This window comes from Neofelis nebulosa, chromosome 7 (genome assembly GCF_028018385.1).
Source record: "Neofelis nebulosa isolate mNeoNeb1 chromosome 7, mNeoNeb1.pri, whole genome shotgun sequence".
Taxonomy (NCBI): Eukaryota; Metazoa; Chordata; class Mammalia; order Carnivora; family Felidae; genus Neofelis; species Neofelis nebulosa.
The window spans coordinates 74,658,572-74,680,302 of NC_080788.1; the positions used below are offsets into that span (position 1 = coordinate 74,658,572).

At 45.9% G+C, this 21,731-nt stretch overlaps 3 protein-coding genes across 5 annotated transcripts in view; 1 reads left to right on the forward strand and 2 right to left on the reverse strand.

Moving 5' to 3' along the window:
* The window catches only part of RNF212B (ring finger protein 212B), a 36,439-nt gene extending 27,407 nt beyond the window's left edge, over positions 1-9,032 (forward strand). Inside the window, exon 15 of the mRNA XM_058738548.1 lies at positions 8,577-9,032. Coding sequence (XP_058594531.1) covers positions 8,577-8,735 — 159 coding nt within the window. The 3' untranslated portion in view covers positions 8,736-9,032. The remainder of the gene's footprint in view (positions 1-8,576) is intronic.
* Positions 44-12,066, reverse strand: HOMEZ (homeobox and leucine zipper encoding). 2 transcript variants are annotated; one of them, XM_058738543.1, is made up of 2 exons: positions 11,969-12,066; positions 44-2,807 (listed from the first exon to the last, which is right to left on the reverse strand). In XM_058738543.1, exons 1-2 carry the CDS (start codon positions 12,054-12,056, stop codon positions 1,213-1,215), a joined length of 1,683 nt encoding a protein of 560 aa, XP_058594526.1. In that variant the 5' UTR covers positions 12,057-12,066; the 3' UTR covers positions 44-1,212. The 2 variants fall into 2 exon arrangements, with proteins under 2 accessions (XP_058594526.1, XP_058594527.1); XM_058738544.1 differs by lacking the exon at positions 11,969-12,066 and adding an exon at positions 8,005-8,210.
* Positions 9,137-20,157, reverse strand: PPP1R3E (protein phosphatase 1 regulatory subunit 3E). 2 transcript variants are annotated; one of them, XM_058738559.1, is made up of 4 exons: positions 17,866-20,157; positions 17,078-17,618; positions 15,351-15,490; positions 9,137-9,272 (listed from the first exon to the last, which is right to left on the reverse strand). In XM_058738559.1, exons 1-2 carry the CDS (start codon positions 18,280-18,282, stop codon positions 17,196-17,198), a joined length of 840 nt encoding a protein of 279 aa, XP_058594542.1. In that variant the 5' UTR covers positions 18,283-20,157; the 3' UTR covers positions 9,137-9,272; positions 15,351-15,490; positions 17,078-17,195. The 2 variants fall into 2 exon arrangements, with proteins under 2 accessions (XP_058594542.1, XP_058594541.1); XM_058738558.1 differs by lacking the exon at positions 9,137-9,272 and having other exon boundaries at positions 12,980-15,490.
* Positions 20,158-21,731: the final 1,574 nt, after the last annotated feature.

Below are 21,731 nucleotides of genomic sequence, written 5' to 3' on the forward strand. Positions count from 1 at the left end.
TAGATTTGGCTCCATTAATTTCTAAACCATAGAAGTGGCAAAGTGGAGGAGAAACAATTTTATTTTTGGCCTTTTATTATTCTAGCAATTTGGGGCTTCCACTCTTATTTCTAGATGGTTAACCCATTGATATCTTTATATCTGACTCCAACTGATGAAAACCATTCTAAAACATCAATAATCAATTCAGTTAAGACCAGGGTCCCTCTGTCCCCAAGACAGATCCTATAAAGAGGGGAAAAAGTCTCTATTATAGACACACATTGAGCCAACACCAAAAAGATGAAAAATTAGTCTTTGTCAAGCTAGGCAGGAGGAAGTTTCAGATTTGTAAAACCAAACCTGCAACCTACCTGCACCCACCTTCTGAACAGTAGAAATCATCCCTCTCCTCTACCCTCTGTAACCTAATTCTACTTTTTAAAAGGACATTTCCCCCCAGTTCCCACATCCAATAAATATCCAGTCTAAATTATTCTCCACCCAATTATTAAACTTTTTCACAAGCTCCATGGGGAAGATTTACCCTGAGACAAATAGCGAACAGAACGAGGGATTTTGGAAAAAGATAAAAAAGTACAAGGCAAAATGGTCCCAGTATCAGAAGTGAAAACATTCTGCTACCTGTGCAACTCAGTAATGAAGCAGGGAAAACCCAGCGTCAAGTTGGTGTGCATGAAGGAAATACTTGTAGTGAGACTGGGACACACTAAGACTCTCAGCTGTATTATGCAGGGACTCGTGCTCAGAGAAGAAAGGGGTGGGTGTGAGGCAGCCTTATATTCCAGGGAAAATGGTGAGACTGGGGGATGCACTAGAATCATCAATTGAATCAAAATTCTTTACTCCTCCTTTCCAGTACTAAAGACGTGGGGCCAATGTCTGGCCTCTCCTTAGTACAATAAGGGGAAAGAACAGACATGAAGAGAGCAAGAACTGTTTCCCAGCCCATGGTTTGGACCAGATCCTTAGCACTCTCTTCACCGAGACTAAAGGCCTGATTTCTGCCCAACCAATCCTCACCTCTCTTTGGGTCCTATGGTCATCCTCCCTGGCCCACCCTCACTACATCCCCCATCCCCCAACCTCAAGAACACAAAGCTTTTTAGTTCTTTGCCACAAGGTAATTAAAAAAATGTGGTTTCTTTGTTTAAACAGTTACTAAGTTGGTTCATCTTTTAGTAACAGACCTCCCCTCCCCTCCCCCACCCCTCAGTCTTGTATGATCACATCATCATCCTCGTCATCATCTTCCTCCTCCTCCTCCTCTTCATCCTCATCATCTTCTGGCAGTTCCTCCTCCTCCTCCTCCTCTTCTTCATCTAGACAAACCACCACCTCAGCTGGCTCAGGTAAACGAGAGTCAAACCAATCCAGTACTTGCTGGGTGCTAAGCCTTGATGCCTGACTCAGTTGAGGGATATCACTTTCCCGAAGCTGTTGGTGGGCTGCCCAGTACCTCTCCAAGGGTCGTATATCCGGTGGGGGTGGGGGGTTTGGCAAAGGTGGTGTCTCAGCCCATTCATTCAAGGAGCGGGTTGAAGGTGGGGGTGTGGGAATTGCTGGGTCCTGGAAACTAGGGGCACCAGGTACTGCGTTGTCCCGAAACCATTTTAGTTGCCCATGCTTCAAAGCATAGCGTGTGTCACCAAACCACTGAATAATCTCAGGCCGAGGTAAGCCAGTGATCTGTTCTAATTTATGGTAATCCTCACGCCGTGCCCATTGGCACTGTAAAAAGAAAGATTTGAGGATAGCCAGCTGCTCTTTGGTTTTGCGCTTGGTCTTTCGCTGGCGTTGCATATCTGGGGAAAGGTACTCTGCAGGGCCAACCCTACCTGGTACTGAGTTATGTCTTAGCCCCTGGGGCCAGGCTGGCTCCAGATGTGGGGGCAGTGCCTGTTCATTGGGTGACAGTGGCTGTGAGATACAGCTCAATGACTGGAGGGGTTTAGAGGTGGCAGTAGCTCCATTAGCCAGTACCTGGAAAGTGGAAGAGGTAGAGGAAGAAGAAGGAGTCATAATAGATGCTGACTCCTGCTTACAACTACTGGCAAGTAATGAGATTGGTGGGGGCTTATCCCGAGCACGTGGCTGGTGGACAGCTGTGGAGTGGTTCCAGGAAGCAGAACCTAGGCCATGTGACTGATTGGGACCCTTGCCTGCCTGCTCCTTAGAGAGGCCACTGCTTTGAAGATCCTGCCAAAAATCTGATTGGTGGGAGAATGTCCCACTGCCAGGTGCCATCAGGGGTTCCTTTGCTTTCTGGTGACTCAGCAGCTCTGAGGACTCCTCAGGCTCTACCTTCAATCCTTTCATCTGGGTAGGCTCGCTAAGAGTCAAGGGCACTATTCCAAGACCCATTTGTTCTGGAGGTGGCACTGGAGGAGGCACCTCCTCAGGGGGCCGCCCTGCGTGATGAGTAAAAGAGAGAAGGGATTTGAAATGGAGCTGGTCCCGATGGTAGACCACTCGGGCTCGAGTCTCTTCTATTTCTTCAGATGACCAACTAATGCCACAGCGGAGGCGCTGGGCCATGAACCAAGTCTTGACTTTTTCCATCTGCAGCCCATAGCGTAAGCAGAGAAGAGCAATGTCTGCTAGACTGGGATAGGGAAAGTAGCTGAAGGTTTGTAGCAAGTGTTCATTGCCATCCAGCTCACTGGTCTGGGCTGCCTGGGTCCACACAAGCTGTAGCTCCTCGGAGATTGGAGGGAGGCAGATGAGCCCCGCAGGGGAGCTATTAAGACTGCTGGCCTCTTTATTAGGAGGCATGGTGCTTTCTGACTTGTGCCCTTCAGAGATAGCTGTAATAAGAAGAGAAACAGCTCAATCACTGGGGCTCCTCTTTCAGCCCATTGCTCATTTTCTGCCAAACAAAATGTTGGACTCCAATACAATCAACTGTCTATTGTGTACTGTTTTGGATTGCTTTTAAAGTGCTTTAAAAAAATTTCTCATTTAATTTTCATAACCTTAGGAGCCTGTTATAATTCCTATCATATGTATGGAAAAAAACGAAGTCCATAGAAGTTCATTACCCCAAGTCACGTGACTAGTGAAATCTGTCTTTAGAGGTTAAGGAGGAACACGCATCCTTATATTGCCTTTATTTTTCTGATGCAAACTCACTTCACCCTCTAAGATCATGGAACAGGAGTCACAAAATGGAAACTCAACCACAAAAACATGAAGTGCAGTAATCTCAGAACTGATGCAAATGCTTTAGCTCCTGACAATTTATGATTACCTCTAGAATGTGGAGACAGGGAATCCAAGAGAGGAATTTCTAGAAGGCAGGACAGATAGTACTGTCCTTCTGCCTAGCCCCTGCCCCCATTCCTTTTCTCTTCTTGGTGGTGAAGTCCTGCAGGCAGAGGAATGATAGTACCTTCAAGCCCTAAACCCAAATCTGCTAAGCTTTATTTTCTCTCTGTAGGATAATTGATAGGGTATCCGGGATAAATGGGGTTACTCCCCCTGGGTCTTTGGGGGTAGAGAGAGGGAACTGTTTCCACCTCAAGTCCTCCACGGAACAAAGGTTAGCCCCTCCCCCCTCCCCCCCCCCCCCCCCCCCCCCCCGCCTTTGTCTCTTCAACAGCTCAGTGTCTCTCAGGGGGAGTTGGGAAGAGCTCCTTCAGACTGTAACAGCTCCTCCACACAGGGCAGAGGGCCTGCAGCTCTTATCTCTGCAGCCCAGCTTTCTTCCCAGGGCCAGGTAGGCAGATTCTTTAGGAATTGCAGCCAGGTCCTGCAAGCTCCCCAGCAGCACCACTGCTCCCAGGTCTGTGGGTATGGGGGCTGTAGGGAGAGGCCCTGACTCTGGCCTTCCTGAAACACCTGCTCGGGTTATTTCCCAGAAAGTTCTGTTGACCAAATTTTAACTCAGCTCCCTGTCTGGGCATTAGAAATAGAAACTCTTTAACACATCTGTTACCCTTTCCACTTAGAGGAATCTCACCCGAGTTTATAAATATTTACTTCTGATATGTTAAGGATGCGACAGGATTCCTATGTATATGCTACATGATGAACTGAGAAGAATCTCAAGCCCAGGAAGTTACAGTGCAGTGTGGTATCAAAGGATTTTATATGACAATTAGAAAAATTTGGTAGCATTTTGATGTGTCACCATTTCCTTTTAAAAAGCAGATCTAATGAACCGAAGGCCATGCAGATCCTAAAGGCTATACAGCTTGAAGAGAACGTTAAGAGGGTAAACAGAGACAGCATAGCAGAGTGGATAGAAATATGATCCTTGAGTAAAGCCAACCTGCAGTTTGAATCCCAGTTCCGCCACTTACCAGCTATGTGATTTTGCACAAGTAGCTAAATGAGCTTTTCTTTCTTCATGTGTAAAAAATGCATACAGTGCCAAGTGTATGTAAAGTTATATATTTTTACCAAGCACCTACTATGCACTAGGTGTCCTGCGTAGGCAAGGCCTAAAGCAGCTGTTGGGGTGGAGGCCTGGGGTGAGGCAGTTTTGAGATTAATTGCAGCTCCACCACTTCCTAGAATGCTGCTGTCCTTGGACAAATTATTTAACTTCACTAAGCCTTAGTTTCCCATCAGAAAAAAAGGTCAGAACAGCACCTTCCTTGCAAGTTTATGACTAAATTAAAAAAACGCAGTTGACATGATGCCTAGAACAAAGTAAAGGCTCAACAAATAGCTTTCCTCATGACTTCAGCCTCACAGGGTGATTCTGATATATGGTAATGCTCCTTTTCTAGACACAAGGAGGGAAATGCAGCCAAGGCTGAATTCTTTAAAATCCTTGTTTTCAATCTGTTTTTGCAGGGTCCTAATTCTAATGAGCAGTGGAAGAAACTAGGGTATATATGATTTTATGCTTTCCATATTTTGGGAGTTGGATAGAATTCCCGAATGGATTTTGTTGTTTAAAAAAAAAAAAAAAAAAAAAAAGGATGAGAACAGCTTTAGGAGAATTGAATCCATAATTTGGATATAAACCCTTTTTGATTTCCAGATGAATTGCCAATTTAGTAGTAGCTCTACCTTCACCCTGTAGGTTCATCCCAGACACAGCTACGTGGCCTATGAACAAATGCTTGCACAGCTAGGTGCTAAACTACCACTTAGACATTGTGGCCCACCAGGAACACCACCAATTTTAAGCTGGACAATACTTAATGACTGCAACACTTGACATCTACTAACCTTATTTGTGTCTTGTTTTTTAAGGACACAATAACATTTTAGATATGAGAAAAATGTAGCATAAGGAAGAAAGCAGTCCAGTGTAAGGATGAAGACTGCCAGACAGGAAATAAGGCAGGCACAGCTATAAGCCTTACAAGGAAGCATTTTGCTTTCATTCATGTGGGTTGCTATCCTCCAGATTCTCATGACATCAGTTTGATGTTTCAATATAACATGTAGTAATACAAATACCATATTTGGTGTACTATATACATCCAGTTTTCCAATTACACAAAACAAATTGTGGAAGACTTCCTGATATAGAATGGTGGCTTAAATTAAGGCACAGCTGTATAGCTACCTGGTGCCTCCCTGGAAGAATCTGCTTTGGCATAGGAAGAAGCTACAATCAGAGAGTGGCTCATGAGAGGTATTAACAAAGAGGGTAGGCCCCACAGTAATCAAAACCACCATGAAGGCACTATGGGGTCTTGTGTTCTTGTGCCTCCATTTGGAGAGGTTAGAAAAAGAAGGGAAATCAAAACTGGAGAAAAAAGGACTCCTGTGGGCAGAGATGGTAGTAATGGTGGGATTATCAATTCTGAATAATTACTAAATTTGATCCTTATTGAGTATGTTGGATTTGCCCTATTGCTACTTTAAGTAGCTAATAAAAAATATAATCAGAAAAACAGAGACAGGATATCACCCCTCTTTCCCTTTGGGCTTTCCATGCCCGTGGACAGATGGAAGAAAAGAATGGACTGCCTTAAACTTCATGTAGGTGTCCATACAATCCTAGGAAAAAGGTGTTCACAACTTTAGGCTTGATCTTATTAGGCTTATGGTTAAAGCAGGAGACAGTTCAAATGAGAGACTAGATATGATCCTGCATAAATTCCCTAAATCTTTATTCACAGAACTGCAGTGCTGCCTGAAATGTGTTTTGGTGATAGTTTTAAGGGCCTTAAAGAATTTTTAGTGGTATTCAACTTACATGTTTCTCAACTTTTTGGGTCATGGACTTCTTTGGGAATCAGATAAAGGTATGGACCCTCAGAAAGTTATGACTACCCGCCCCCCCCCATAAACATCCAAATATATATATATATATATATATATATATATATATATATATATATAATCTCAGAGGGCTCACTGCCCAGAAGCCCAGGTTACGAACCTCTGCCTTATGTCCTCCCAACTGAATAAAAAGGCAGCGGTGGTAATTGCTTAAAGAGGAACATACATCTTGATGTGAATGAATGGAAACAGTGGATGGAAAGACTCAGGAGAATTTAAATAGGTCTAGAAGGGACTGGGTATTGGTGATACTAGTTGGAGATAGTGGAAGGGAGGGGTGTTCAGCTGGGCCAGGAGCCTGGCTTAACCCACTGGATTATATGACCAATACCCACAGTGTGCTACATCCTAGAGCCTGGTAGGCTACTCTCTAGTGTGCCAAAATCATCTGCTTCTTTCAGCTGCCCTGTGTGCTTGGGCCAAGTTGTATATGATTCCAAACCTGTTTATGCCTGTTTGTATTTTTTATTTATATAATAACATAATTAAATATCACATAAACCTATGAAAAACTAGTGCATTAAAAATTGTTTCTATGAAAACAAAGTCAAATGCTTTGGAAAGACATAATACAACGAGTGTACAATTGTTGAGTTGGGAATGGTAGGCAACTGTAAAAGATTGGAGGGGCAGGGGACTTAAAAATCTCAAAAGTATTCTACATTCAGATTGCTTCAAAAGTGTTTAGATTCTCACTCCATTTTAAATAAACCAAACCTGGAAATCATAGATGATGAGAGGCAGTGGCACATTAGAATTACCTGGGAAATTTAAACCAGGGAACCTTCCTCCTCATTCTGACTTAATTAGTCTGGACTGGGGCTCAGGCATCAGTACTTTTAAAAGTTCTCAGGGTGCAGCCAGATTTGAGATTTGCTTGTGTAGTTTATACCAGAAAGGCAGTTGGGAACTCCAGTCAGCAGACTTATAAAGAAAACGCCTGGATATTACCCCAAAAGATTGGTGAAATGAATATACTTTTAATGACAATGCTTAAGAGATGTATGCATCATTTAAAAAATTCCCAAGTTTAACTGGCTTTTTTTTTCCCCCCAATCATTGCCATCTACCTGTCCTAATCATATAATATAAAAGGGCTTCAAATGTATGGTGAGAAGGAGGGTTTGTATGATAAAAGATCTCCTGATCTGGGCCCACATTACCAAACAGGTCTCAGCTTGAGTCTTCTTTCAGTTTAGAAGTCTCATATTAGGACGCAAAACCAGGAACCTCTGAGGATTTGGGTTCTTTTTCCTGGTTTGTTTTCTGAGTATGGCTGGGTAGGGGGGTCAGGGGCAGTTTCTCCCAAACCTTTCATTCCCAAAGACCACTGCTCCCCAGAAGTAAGGCCAGATTTCTGTACGTGTGCTGAGGTCGCCAGGAGGTAGTCGTGGGGGGGAGGTGGAGGCCTGGGAAGGAAACGTTTCTCCTATCCTCCATTTCGCAGGCAGTCTACAAGGCTCCAAACTGGGTCAGAGAACAAAAAGTTGCTGCACTTGGGGCGATGAGCCCCAGGGAGCAGGCGAATCTCAATCCTCCCCTCGCCGAGACCGTCCCAATCCAGCCTTCCCCTCCTCCCTACACACCCACTCACCCTCCCCCAGTTACAACAGGGAACCGAAAAGTCCAGAGGAGAAAGAACCAGGCGACTTCGAGCCTAGAATCCTCCTCCCCCCAGCGCAGGGATGGGGCTCCGGAGGTCGGAGATCGTACAGGGGCTAGGAGGGGAAGTCGAAGGGGCTGGGGATCACTCACCGCGGTCCGGCCCGGGCGGCGGCTCCCAGCCTCGCACCATGGGCCGGGGGGAAAGGGGGAGAAAGGGCAGGGGGCCTCCGGGGTGGGAGTGGGGTTCCCGCCCGGTGCGGCCTGCTCCAAGCCCACCCGCGCGGAGGGCCGGGACCGGGACTGCCCCCCCTGTCCCCGAGAGCGCGCCCGTCTAAGCCCAACCCTGCTCGAGCGAGTTGGGGGCGGGGCGGATGGGTGGGGGGTGCTCCAGGGGCGGTGCCAAGGTGGCCCGAGTCCGGATTGGTAGACGCAGGCAGGCGGACACTGGCGGAACGCACTGGGCCGACCATTGGCTGCGTGAGTCTCGGCTGAAGTCGGCTATTGGCTGCGTCGGCTTCAGCTGGGGTGGCTATTGGCTGCGTGGGGCAGGGAAGATGTCCCCCGGGGCCAGGGTGCTGTGAATGGTACCTCCCCCCGCCTTCGACCTTTCCGCGCCGGACCTTCGGAGCACTGCGAGCCCTGGTCGTCCCGAAATTCCCCTGGGAATTCACAGCAGTTTGTTGAATTGCCTTACAATTATTCCCTATTTGTTCTTCCCGAAGGAAGACTTTTTTCAGCACCCCCTTGTCAGACTTAAGCACGAGCTGAGCCGCGCCCGCCCAGCCGAGGGCCCAACCGCCGTCAGCAGCGTCGTTGTAAATGTAGCGCCTAGAGCAACCGGGAACTTGTTCTACAGATGGATCAAATGTCTTGCCACCTGAAAGACGAGGATCCTAGCTGTCCGGCGCCTTCGGAACACTGCACAGGTGTTCCCAAAGACGAAGTGTCAGAAGGGGGCACCTGTTTGGGACCTACCAGATCCCCAGGTCCCCTTTCTGTCCCAGTGAAGAGGACCTGGAACTCCACCTCATATCTGGGGACCTTGGTTTTCTCTTGTCTAGAAAGGGATGGCAATGAAATGGACTTTTCACCAAAGTGGTAGTCCACACCCCGAAGTTCTGGGCCAAAAGTTTGTATATTTAGGATTCTCCGTCTTTGACTAAAACTTGGGAATGGTACTTTCTGAAGTGATTCTTTTGTTCTCACGCTGGTCTTTGAAACTGTCTTCTTGCCTATTTAGGTCACTTAATAGCTTATATAGCCACAGTAATTTATTAAAAAATTTCAGACTTTGCCCTGTATTCCGCAGATAGACCTCACCCCTCTCTATATACTCCCCCAAAACACCACTACTCATTATTACTCCAATTTAAGGTCTAGAGCTCTTTCAAGGTTGTCAGAATTCAGAAATTTATTTCCTAGATAAGAAAGAAAGAAAGAAAGAAAATTTATTTCCTCTTCAGCATTGAGCCCTATTTTATGTTACTATCCCTGTATTTACCCCTGCCTGCCCCCAGCCCCATTACATTTAATAAAACTAAACTTCTAAGAGCCAGCCCTACATCCTTCAAACTGGTATCCGGCAAAAACATCATAGGAGTAAAAAAAGCAAAGATATATATACTCAGATTTAGAGTTAGAAACTTCTGATCCCTCAGGGTTTAAGCCAGGGCTGGTGGTATATACAAAGTTTGTCCTAAATCATGACTACTACAATGCCCCAATGGTTTGTAAGTGATGAAAGGAAAAGTGAAACATTGTAGGCAGCAGCAGCCCTCAGTTTTCAGTGGAGAGTTTGTTCTTTCATAATCTAAAAAAATAACAAGACTGGGTTGTCTGGTTGACATGCTTATCTGGCTGGAAAGCCAGGCAGGCAATGTCTGTGGGAACGTAGTGCCAGTCCCTAGAGGATTCAGTTAGGCATTCTGGGCATCACTGATCATGGGCTTGGAAATATGAAAGATGGACAAATGTGCCACCTTTCAATTCTCAGAAACACGCTCCTGAGACAGAAGTAGGGAGCAGAATTGAAGACAGGTTTAGGAGAAGGAAAATCCAAGGACAGAAGAAACTCCTCTGCCCTAGTTTTGGAGTACAGGCTGAAGCCTCCCTCTTTGATGTGGATTTCACCCTAAAGATTTAGAAGATGGAGTGTCCTGTGGTGGGGATTGGAAGAGAGGAAGAGATCCAGGCTGACAATATCAGAGAAAGGAGGGCCTCACCTTTAGCAAGACACTAACCCTCCCAGCTCTTCCTGGGACTAGTGCAGAAGAGTGGGGACTCATGTTATCCTCAATGTAGAGATGTTAATCCCCCATCTTTGGTGAAAATTCTGTTTCTGTTTGCATGGTTCAGATACTAGCAGGACTGACAGACACATTTACCCTATAGGTAAAGAAACTGAACTTTTAGGACCATCCCTTGCACAGACCTCTTCTAAAGCACTGTAGGTGCACTAGAGCCCCAGCAATGTGATAATGTGGTCATGGCTTTTTGTAAATTTTGAAAAAAATATTTAAACTGCAATTGGTTAAGATTGAGGTCCCTTTTCTTTCTGACTTCCCCTCCATTACACTTCTTCTTTTGTCAGGTGGCAGTGGAAATGCCATGGATATTTGGGGATTGGCTAGGGAAGTTAATTTGAGGATACATTTAGTTTGGGGTTAGTAGTTTATTAGTAAGTAGTTTAATATTAAGCATAGTGTTATAGGCTGAATGGTGTTGCCCCCCCCCCCCATTCATATAGTAAAGTCCTAATTCCTAGTACTTTAGAATGTAAGTTTATTTGGAAGTAAGGTCTATAAAGAGGTAATTAAGTTAAAATGAAGTCTTCAGGGTGAGTCCTAACCCAGTTAGACTGGTGTCTTTACAATAGGAAATTTGGACACAGACATGAACATAGGAAAGACCATGAGAAGCTAGGGAGAAGATGTCTGTCTATAAGCCAAGGAGGGGAACCTCAGAATCAAGTCAACTCTGCCAATGCCTTGATCTCAGACTTCTATCCTCTACACTGTGGGAGAATTTCTGTTTAAGCTACCCAGTCTGTTGTATTTTGTATGGCAACTCCAGCAGACTAATACATATAACTTCTAGGTATAATTCTAATGTCAACAATTCAGAGTATATGGCATTAATCATTACAAATTTGAAGTGCTCTGAAATTTTACACCACAAATATCAAAGAAATTTGAGTGTTTTCTTCAAGTTTGACAAAAATCCTAAAAATTATGACATTACCACTTATAAAGTGCGAAGGTGAACATTTTCTAAATCACTAAGAATTTTTAAAAAGTGATCATGTAGAAGACTGAATTACCTTTCTATACTCCTTATAGAAAACATTATATATATACGCATCATATGAAAAAATATTAAAGAGCATGCAGCCAAAAACAAAATTGTAAAAAAATATGTTAAGTAGACACTTAAAAAATTGTGTTATTTTTCTTGATTTTATGTTATATTTGTCAGCTCTTTAAAAATTATAATTTAGGGGCACCTGGGTGGCTCAGTCGGTTAAGCGTCCGACTTCAGCTCAGGTCATGATCTCACGGTTTGTGAGTCTGAGCCCTGTGTCAGGCTCTGGAGCCTGCTTCAGATTCCGTGTCTCCCTTTCTCTCTGCCCCTCCCCTGCTCACACTCTGTCTCTCTCTCTCTCTCTCAAAAAATAAACAGTAAAAAATTTAAAAAAAAAATAAAAATTATAATTTATATGTTCTCATTCTAAAGCACTTTCATTGTTGGGCCTAATGCATTTATGCTTCTTTTCAAAAGGCTCTGAAAGTTGTATGTTTCAAGCACCCAAAAACTTCGATCTACCTCTGGGACTACCCAAATGGATATGGTGAGTTTCTGCCTCATTTAGGGGAACCATGCTCCACTGTTCTGTGCCTTGTTTCCTAAGAAATACAAAAGCTGAGTGCTAACCAATCAGAACTGCAAGTCTTGAGGAACTGGGATATCAAAAGCTGCAGTGAAGGAGTTTGTGAAAGAAGGATTTCAGAAAGGCCTACCACTAAACTAAGATGTGAGACGTCTGGAAAGACATTAGGGCCACAGAGGGACTTAGGCAATAAGCCATGGAGAAAACTTCTGCAACGCCCCCACTTACCTCTCCTTGGGTGTCTGCTCTTCATGCTGACTCTACCCTTTAGCCTATCTGGTTTCACAATATAAGTATGGGTGCTCTGCAGTGACATCACAACTTGGCCATTATGATGTAATGCAGAGGCCTCTGATTCTTCTCAGGCTAGGGCTTCCCTATTAGAAACGTCTGGTTACTTTGCGGGTAATTGAATTTTCTCATCGTTCAGGTGATGTGGAAATCAATTTTATGTTAGAACTTAATTTTTTCAAGGATACCTCACTTTATTTATTTTTTTTTTCAACGTTTTTTTTTTTTTTTTAATTTATTTTTGGGACAGAGAGAGACAGAGCATGAACGGGGGAGGGGCAGAGAGAGAGGGAGACACAGAATCGGAAACAGGCTCCAGGCTCCGAGCCATCAGCCCAGAGCCCGACGCGGGGCTCGAACTCACGGACCACGAGATCGTGACCTGGCTGAAGTCGGACGCTTAACCGACTGCGCCACCCAAGCGCCCCATGGATACCTCACTTTAATCTATTGTTCCATTCCGGATTAGACAGAGGTCCTTGCTTTCCCTCTCCATCATATTTCTCATCTTTTGCCTTAGGGTTGCCCTTGATAGAGAAAAGGGCTTTCCTCTTCCCTCCAGTGCTTAAGGAGAAATGTAACTTAGATTGCCTCCTTAAGTAACAATAGCCACCCCACCCCATCCAACGGGAAACTTAGGGCTTCTACCCAAGCAGTACCCTTTAACTGCACCAGGAATTGGCACTGGGTGCCAGGGAACTAAACCTGGACCCTCATAACTTTCCCACCACTACTCAAAATGGTGGCAGGATTATACCGGGGTGTCTTATACCAGGGCTGTCCAACTCCTCCATATCTTCTGCCCATCCAACTTTTGCATAGCAATAGGACACCAGCAAATAGAGAAATGAGATGACCAAGAAATGGGGGTTGGGAGAGAGGAATCTTGCCTCTGGGTTTCTTGCCACCCTCCACCCCAAACAAACAATTTCTCAATATTATATGATATACTTTCATATTTTGACTTTATTTCACATATGAGGTCTTTTATCCAGAAGGAAGGGTAGTTGCATGTGGAAGCTGAAGTGAGGCACAGAACTAGTGGGTTTGGGGCCCAATGAACATGGCTACACTGTGAACGGTATGAGGATGCTCTGGGAGGGCCTGATGAGAACAGTGGTTTGGGGGAATTCACAAAGCAAACTTTAATTTCCTCTCCAGGTTAGTCAATGGGTGGATTATACCATGTTTTTAGCAACTTCACTGTTCCTCAGCAATATCACCCAAAGAAGTGCCAAGACTGGGAAAACAAAGAAAACTACAAGTGCCTTTTGTTTTTCATGCCTGGATGGGGAAGGGAATGGAAACTAGCAGGAGAAAATGAAACATTTCTGATATTATCCCTTGCCATGAAAAATCGCAGATCTGACTATGTAGAGGCCTGTTTTATAGCCCAGGAATGGCATGTGTGCAGAAAGGTTGAGGGTAAGCCCCATCTTGAGCTGCACTAACAAATTCTCTGACCCTGCTGAAATCACTTCTCATCTCTGGACCTGTGTCCTCATCTGTAGTGGAGCATGGACCCAGTAATCTCCAAAGACAAGTTTTTCCTGGTCTCTGATTCTATGATCTTTGGATTGAAGGATCCAGTGAAGCTCCAGAGAAACACAGGTGTTAGAAGCAAGAAAATGTGGGAGTTAGATTGGAGAGTTCAGAAGTTATGGCTTATTGTGACAATAAATGATGCGCTACATTCATAAAGAGAAACAAAAGAACAAGGAAGGCTATCAGACAGCTAAGTGTAGGAAGATATCTAAGGTCTGGATAGGAGAAACAGGCAAAGTGGTTCAGCTGTGTTGCTTCAAGGACCCAAGCCCCTGACCAGCGTAATGTTTTTTCTTATATAACACTTCCTCGTCTATGGCTGACATGTTATATACACCAAATTGCTCCTGTTCATATAGTCATCAGCCTTTAGGGGAAAGTCCCTATCCCAATGCCTAACACATACCTTCCTAAAGATTCCACCAAACTCCTAGTGTTTCCCATATCAGATTAGACTGTCAGTTTACTCCCAGGCCCTGGGGCAGCTCTATATGGGAAAACTAGAAGATTCATGTGTTGGCTCCATAAAGCTGAGAATGGGGGGTGGGTGAGCCATGGTACTTCTTACTGAGAAAGCTCAGGGAAAAATGGATTATTCTTCATTCCATCTCCAACCAGTTTACATTTATCTACTCAGTAATACCAGGGCTTGCAGAAAGGGTCCGAGCACAGACCATTCAGCAATTGTCCTAGTCAGGGATACTTTCTAGTGGAAACTTTAGGGATCGGTCAGTTCAAAACTATTTGGGGGAGTGGAAAGGGGCATGACACACCAACACGTGTAGAGAGTTGGTTAGGGCCAGGAGAGAATCCCAATGTATGGAAAAGCTGGAGTTCAGGTGGGCTCCCAAGTTCTCTAGCAGGCAGGCAGGATGGTCCCTTGCTGATTCTGCAGAGCTGGGACACTGGTACAGGAGACAGCAGCAAGCTCCTGGATGGAACTTGGGACCCCTCAGTGCTTTGCCTTCTCTATGCCAGTTCAGGAGACTGGGAGGATAGGAAGGCAGAGCAGTTAGAAACTGTGGTCTTTTCCTAATAAGAGACTATATATGGCAAAGTTGTCAGTTTTGTTTTTAAAGGAAGAACTATAATCAAATGGTTATGCACAGAACCTCTGGAGATATCTTGAGTTCACAATCCCAGCTATGCCATTTACTAGCTATGTGATCTTGAACAAATTACTGAGCTTTTGAGAGCTGTTTCCTAAGCTCTAAAATAGGGATATTACTCAACTGATAGGGTTGTTTTGAGGGTTGTATTGCATGCAAGACACCAGATTTTAGCAGATAAGTAAATGTGAGCTATTATGATTGTTAATACATCATAATAATGCATACACATTAGGCAAGAGATTATTATACACTGAGCCTCAACCCAGTCTCCCTCTCCATCAACCTCCCTTGGGCTCTTCATTGATGACTAAAAAGCACATTGCTTTGTGGCTTCTAGCAGTTTCTTTCTTCACTCTGCTGGTACTTTGACCTGAAGGTGTTCCACAAGATGCATGAAATTCTTTGTTTTCTTCATTAGATAAGGATGATGTTTAAGCCAGCATTTCTTTGAGAAGTGACTTGGAGTTCCTCTCTTTCGGCCATCTTCCTTCAAAGGACTAAGGCTTTGGACAGGAGGGGCAGGGTAACTAGCCCCCATACTGTGTTCTAAATGCATGTATGGGCTTTTGTGCATGCACTCTCTTAGTAATAAGGAGGAGGGGGATTCAGAAATTTTTGAGAAATTAGTTAACAGATAGAAAAGCGTGCAGGGAGCTGGTTACCTGGGAGCAGTTGTTCATGTGCATCAGGAACTGCTTCTTTTCCCTCTTCTCCTTTCTAGAAGACTGTCAAGAAGGAGCCTGAGGGAGGAAGGTGGATCAACCATGGTCTTGGAGAAAAGGAAGTGGGTTCTCCACCCCTTCTGGAGGGAGAAGGAACAGCAGAGATCAACAAGAATGAAGAGGGAGACAAATGGAAAAGAGAAAACGAAGGTAAATACCCTATATGCTAAAAGAGTGAAAGTGATGAGAGAGAGAAACAAACAAACAAAAAGGCAAAGAGCTTAGGAATAGGGTAACAGGAAAGGAAAAACTACCAGTAGAGGTTAACCAGGAGGGGAGACCTAAGGCATGACTTTGAATGGGTAGAAGAGTCCTGCTTTCCCATTTCACTTGCTCAGGGTATAGAACACACTGCCATCTTCTGGTGCCACTTAATTATTCAGTAGCTTTGTTTTTTTATTTGAAATGTTCTCCATTTCTTATATCCATAATTCTTTATCCTCAAGAGAGCCTCAACATTGTTTCCTTTCATCTCTGGGGCTCCCAAACATCATTTTCCCCAACAGAGATGCACCTACTCAAAGCTGTCTCAGAGCACCTAGACTGGGAGTCTGTGGGGGCAAGAGCAAAAGGCAAGGGGCAGAGGATGAGCTGCAGTTTGAAAAAGGTGTTGGAATACCATAAGGCTGCAAGCTGGTTATGGGATGCTTATTGGCCTCTGGAGTATCTGTGTCAAAAACTGGAGGACACATCCTTGGCCTCAATCCAATGCTGGGATGCTTTGTGTTCTGACCTGTGGTACTCCAACTGTAGGTTGGAGAATGTGGCTTCTCATCCACACTCTGCCACTCAGTAGATCATAAAATGTCAGAGCAAGAATCAGCTGTATGAGATCACTTAATCAAAATCTAATTTCCCAAGTTGGAGACTGGGGCCCAGAGAGGTGAAGTAACATTGCCCAAAGTAATACAGCTAGTCAGTGACTCTTTCCTTCTGAGGCAGAATTAGAGTGATTCTTGTGACTCATTGTTCCTTGACAAATGCATTCCATAAAGTGCTTAGGGGTCATTAAAAGGCACCCCAGAAAGGTAAGGCTGGCATTTTTCTGGAAGCCCCTGAGTGTACCAACTCCTCAGGCACGACATTATTTGGCTACAAGGACAGGCCTGGAGTTGGTTTTGCCTTCATTTTAATCCCCAGGACTGCCTGGGGGCGGCGGGGGTCTGCCATCACTCCCCAGCCAGTCAGGGGAGAATGAAGCCTGGGATCTTCGGGAATAACAGGGGACTTATCCTGGGACTTAAGCAAGGCAATTATGGCTGAGTTAAAGCTTAGGATGGGCAGGGCTAGGGACCTGAGGTGGCAAAGGCGGGTAAGAGAGGGAAAAAGCTGGCACTCCAAATGACTTCAGTAGGGTGGGCTCATATTTCAAACATAATACTTCCTCAATCCCAAAGAGATAACCTTAACCTTCAACTTCCTAGGCCTGACGAACCCACTTACTTTCTCCCAGTGCCAGCTCACGGAATAGGACATCATCATCAACCCCAATCTTGGCTTTTTTTTTTCCCTAATCCCCCCAGAGCCTTTTCTGGTTTTCTTTCCTATATGCGTTGGGTTACTATCACTCACATCCAACTAATGTTTTACACCACCTCCCAACCTTCCTCGATTCCGCCCACTCCCACACCCCTTTGAATTCTCCCGTCCTCCTCGCCCTCCCCCACTTGACTCTCTTGGACAGCTCCCAGCCAATTTCGGTTTCTTTCGTTCTTCCCAGCCAAATCTTCGGGCTCCCCCGGCCCCTGGGTGCCTTTGCTTTTTGCGCCGTCGGCCGCAGGAGTCTCAGATAAAGTGGATCCAGCCCTGGGGCTCCGGGGCTCCGCCACTCCCGGGGTGCTCGGGCCCCCGTAGAGCATAGTCACGGCCGCCGTTGTTGTCCCAGAACTCGTGGCCGGTCACGCGGTAGCGCAAGGCGAAAAGCAGGGCGCCCCCAATGGGTGGCGCCGGAAGGCGGAAGGCGAAGCGATCCGCGCGCGGCGGGGGCGGGGCCGGACCGGCGTAGGAGGCGGGGGCCTCGCGTTGGCTCCGCCAGCCGTCAGCGCTCCAGCGCACACTCACGCGCTTCTCGTAGGCAAGGTCCAGCACACGCGCGCTCCCGGCCACGCCCAGCGGTCCCGCCTCGGCGCGTTCCAGGCAGATGCGCTGCGCCTGCAAGCGGGCGGCGAAGCCGGGCTCGCTGGCCGGCTCTAGGGCGGCGCGCGCCTCCTGAGGGGGTGGGGAGGAGAGGAGAGACAGGGGGCGGGGTCAGGGTGAGGCACTGGACCAATCCGAAGCGGACCCCGGCGTCCAGCAGTCGGAGTGGAGCCCAGCTGGGAGAGTGGCACCAAAAGGGATGAGCGAGAACAAACCTAGGGCTGGGAATGGAGATGGGTGTTCCTTGCTAAATCGGCCGCCTGCTGCGACCGGGTAGGGGAGGTGCCGGGGAAGGGGCGTGCCGATGCTGCCCGCCTACCTGGAGGCCGCGGGCGCGAGGCTGGCACGGCGCGAAGTGGCGGAGGGCGTCTCTCTGCAGCTGAACTTGCACGTGGCGGGGCACCCGGGGCAACTCTCCGGGGCGGAAGCGGCGCACCGCGGCCAGCTCCAGCCCAAGCGCGTCGGCGAAACGCACTCTCTTGCGGGTGTCGGGGCTGCGGCTGCGAGGCACCCGAACTCCGCCGCCTCCGGCTGGCGCAGAGAGGGCCCGGCGACCCCGACTCGGAGCGTGAGCTCGGGACCGGGCCCCGAGGCGCGCCCCGCCCTCGCCTGGCTCCACCTCCGGCTCCTCCTCGAGGCTGGGCCGCTGGCTGCGGTAGTAGGCACGCTCCGTCAGCGCGGCTATGAAGCTCAGGTTGCGCGGGATGTCGGTGCGGGGGGGCCGCTCTCGAGACATGGCACCCCCCGCCCTGGCGGAGCCCGCCCGCAGCGCCGCGGCGCTGCCCTGCCTTCTCTCGCCCGACCGCCCGGCGTCCTCGCTGGAGCTGCCCCTCGCGGTTGCGTACTCTCCTTGCTGTCACCTCCAGGATCCCCCACCTCCTGTAGCTCTGCCTCCCCTCCGTGACTACCTTTCCTCCCGCTCTGGCCGTCAGCTCCCAGGGTTTTAGACCATCATCTCTTGCCTCCTGCGAACTGTCTGCTCTGAGCGTGCGCTCAGCGGCGCTCACCCTCTGGTCCCGCGGCCCTCTCGGTCCCGGCCCCCGCCCACAGTCCTCTGACAGGTGGCTCCCCATCTGTCTTCGCTGCTTTACCAGGGGGCGGGGATCTACCCTTTCGGTCCTGAGTGAGACCACTCAGGTTTTTTGTTTTTAAACGGCCTCAACCTCTCCGGCACAGGAAGAGTTAATGCTGGGAGACCAGAGTAACCTTTCCTTTTCTTGCAGAGGATGGTTCAAAATACCCAGTGTGTGACTTTCTCTTCAGGGCTCACCGTTTTCTTTTCTAAATCCTAGGCTCCAGGTTTGGGAGCGAGGGTGACAGTGGGTGCACAGAAGGGAGGGTCATGAAAACTAGGTAGTATCTCAAATAGCTGAGATGTGACCCTCAAAAGGGTGGGGTGGTCAATTGGAAAAGAGTTCTGAACTGAGTTGTGGGAAAACGCTCTGGTCTCACCTCTGATGATATTTTGCTGTGTGACCTTGAGCAAGGCATAACTTCTCTGGACCTCAGTTTTCTCATCTGTGAAAAAGTGGATTAGAGTTCTGATCTCTAACCCCACTGCAAGGCCTTTGAGGGCAGAGGGTGTGTCTGATTCCTGGTCAGTTACAGCACATACTAGGCTCTCAAATTATTGAATGAATGGACACACAACTCTTTAGGAGCTACAACTGTGGGGTTCTAGTTCCAGTGGGAGCTTCCAACAGGGGCACAGAGCTGGCTTTTTTTCTCCTTCATTTTGTTCTACATTAGTGAAAAAAGATGTGAAGTATTTTGTATAGTTTTTTTTCCCTAAATTCCGATTTTTTTTTTTTTTAGGTTTATTTAGTTATTTTGAGAGAGAGAGAGTGCAAGCAGGGGAGGGGCAGAGAGAAAATCCCAAGTATTCATCGAATCCCCTAAATTCCCTACTGATTTTGTATAACACTTACAATGTACTAGGTACAGTTTTAAGAGTTTTACAAATATTAACCCATATAAACAGCCATCAAAATAGCAGGGAGTATTATTATGCCTACTTGACAGATGAGAAAATTGAGGGAGAGAGGAGATAGGACTCTTGTCCTGGGTCATGTACATAATAGTTGAGGAGCTGGGATTAGAACATCAGCAGTCCAGCTCTAGAGCCCACTCTCGTACCCACTTGGTTCTATAAGATTAAAACATTTAGTAGTAGTAGTTAACATCTTCAGAGTATTGTAATGAGGAATCTTAGAGTAGAAATGGAATTTCTTTTTTTTTTTTTAACGTTTATTTTTGAGAGAGAGAGACATCAAGTGGGGAAGGGCAGAGAGAGAGAGACAGACAGTATCTGAAGCAGGCTCCAGAAACCTTGAGATCCTGACCTGAGCCAAAGCCAGATGCTTAACTGAGTGAGCCACCCAGGTGCCCTAGAAATGGAATTTCTAAATTTAAAGCAGCAGGATAGTTTAACTGTAAAATCCCAAGTGACTGAGTTGGAAATAAACAGTGAGACACATACTATCTTATACAATTCATTCCTGTTTGCATTTTAACTCCACTATTAACCTTAGCAAAGCCAGGAGGGCTATTGAATTTTATTTTCCTATTTTATACATATATATATATATATATATATATATATATATATATATATACACACACACACACACATACACATATATATGTATATGTATATATATGTGTATATATACATATATATGTATACACTTTTCCTATTTTAGACATTATACTAATTTGTGTTAATCATTTTAACACAATAATTATATTTTATTTTTTAATTTTTTATTTGTTTAAATAGAGATCTAGAGAGCAAATGGGGGAGAGGCAGAGGGAGAGGGAGACAGAATACCAAGCAGGCTCTGCTGCTGTGAGGGCAGAGCCTGACGTGGGCTCAAACTCATGAGATCATGACCTGAACCAAAATCCAGAGTTAGCCACTTAACTGACTGAGCCACCTGTACTCCCCTACAGTCAAGCATTTTGTAAAACTTTCTTCCACATAACTATGTAAGGAGCAATAAATTAAATGTTGTAAAATAAAAACTGTCTTCCTTGCTCTTGTAAAATGTATCATTGAAGGAATAGATAAGGTTCAAAGTGGGCCTATATGGCCTGAGGTTTTCTATTAAAACACTTTTGCTTTGTCTATAGTTTGAATTGCCATTCCCAAGCTCCATAATATTGGTCTGGGAAGATTCTTGAGATACACAGCTTTGGGCCAGGTATAATTTGTGTTGGTCCAGCTGCTATGTTCTGGCTGCTCAGACTGACACTGAACCTCTATTCCAAATCAATCTTTGTTTCTTTCTTTTTTCTTGTTTTCCTCTTTACAGTTCAGTCTTTGTTTCTTAAATAGCCACTCTGGTTATCTTCAAGCATCAGTGTTGGCCTACTCAATAACTGGCCAGAGGCATTGAATGATTTGTTCAATAAACATTTACTGAGGGCTTATTAGGCCAGAGGGACATAAAAGTGAATAAAATTCTGTTCCTGCTCTCACAGAGCTTATAAATAAATGGGCAGGCATATAGAAATATATTTGGATCCTGAGACTTAAAAATGTTTTTGTTTCAAGTAAGTGTCTTAGAAGAAATTAGTATTGCACAGGAAGGACTGGACTAGGTTGTTCTCTAAAGAAGAAGGCAGACTTGCTGGTGGCAGCTGGAATGATCAGCCTAAGAGCAAAGAAGAAATGAGGATGGTTGAAAGGATACAGTCATAAAAGTGTGGAATCTGCTGTACATTCAGAATGGAAGGGATAAATGAGTTTAGACTTGTAAATGGTGTTAAAACAACATTGATTACCTGAAGCAGAAGAGATGACGTTATAGCAATATAGGTAAAGTTAAGACAAACTTGAAAGTGAGACAAAATTGAGGGGTACCTAGGTGGCTCAAATGATTAAGTGTCTGACTTCAGCTCAGGTCATAATCTCGTGGTTTGTGGGTTCGAGCCCTGTGTCCAACTCTATGCTGACAGCTGGAGCCTGGAGCCTGCTTGGGATTCCGTGTTTTCCTTTGTCTCTGCCCCTCTCCTGCTTGTGCTCTCTCTCTCTCTCTCTCTCTCTCTCTCACACACACACAAAAATAAATAAACATTAAAGTCAGACAAAATTGAGTACAATTTCTAAGTATATGGCTTTGGGTAAATTACTTAACCTCTCCAAGCCTCACTTTCTTCACCCACAGAATGGGGATAAAACAG

Coding starts and splice junctions, on each gene's coding strand:
- HOMEZ (XM_058738543.1), bottom strand. CDS start 12,056: ATGTCACTGCAGAGCACCCATACTTATATTGTGAAACCAGATAGGCTA. Junction 2,808..11,968: donor GAGCAGACACCCAAGGAGAG/GTAAGTGGGGGC, acceptor TTCTTATTACAG/CTATCTCTGAAGGGCACAAG.
- PPP1R3E (XM_058738559.1), bottom strand. CDS start 18,282: ATGTCTCGAGAGCGGCCCCCCCGCACCGACATCCCGCGCAACCTGAGC. Junction 17,619..17,865: donor CTCGCGCCCGCGGCCTCCAG/GTAGGCGGGCAG, acceptor CCACCCCCTCAG/GAGGCGCGCGCCGCCCTAGA.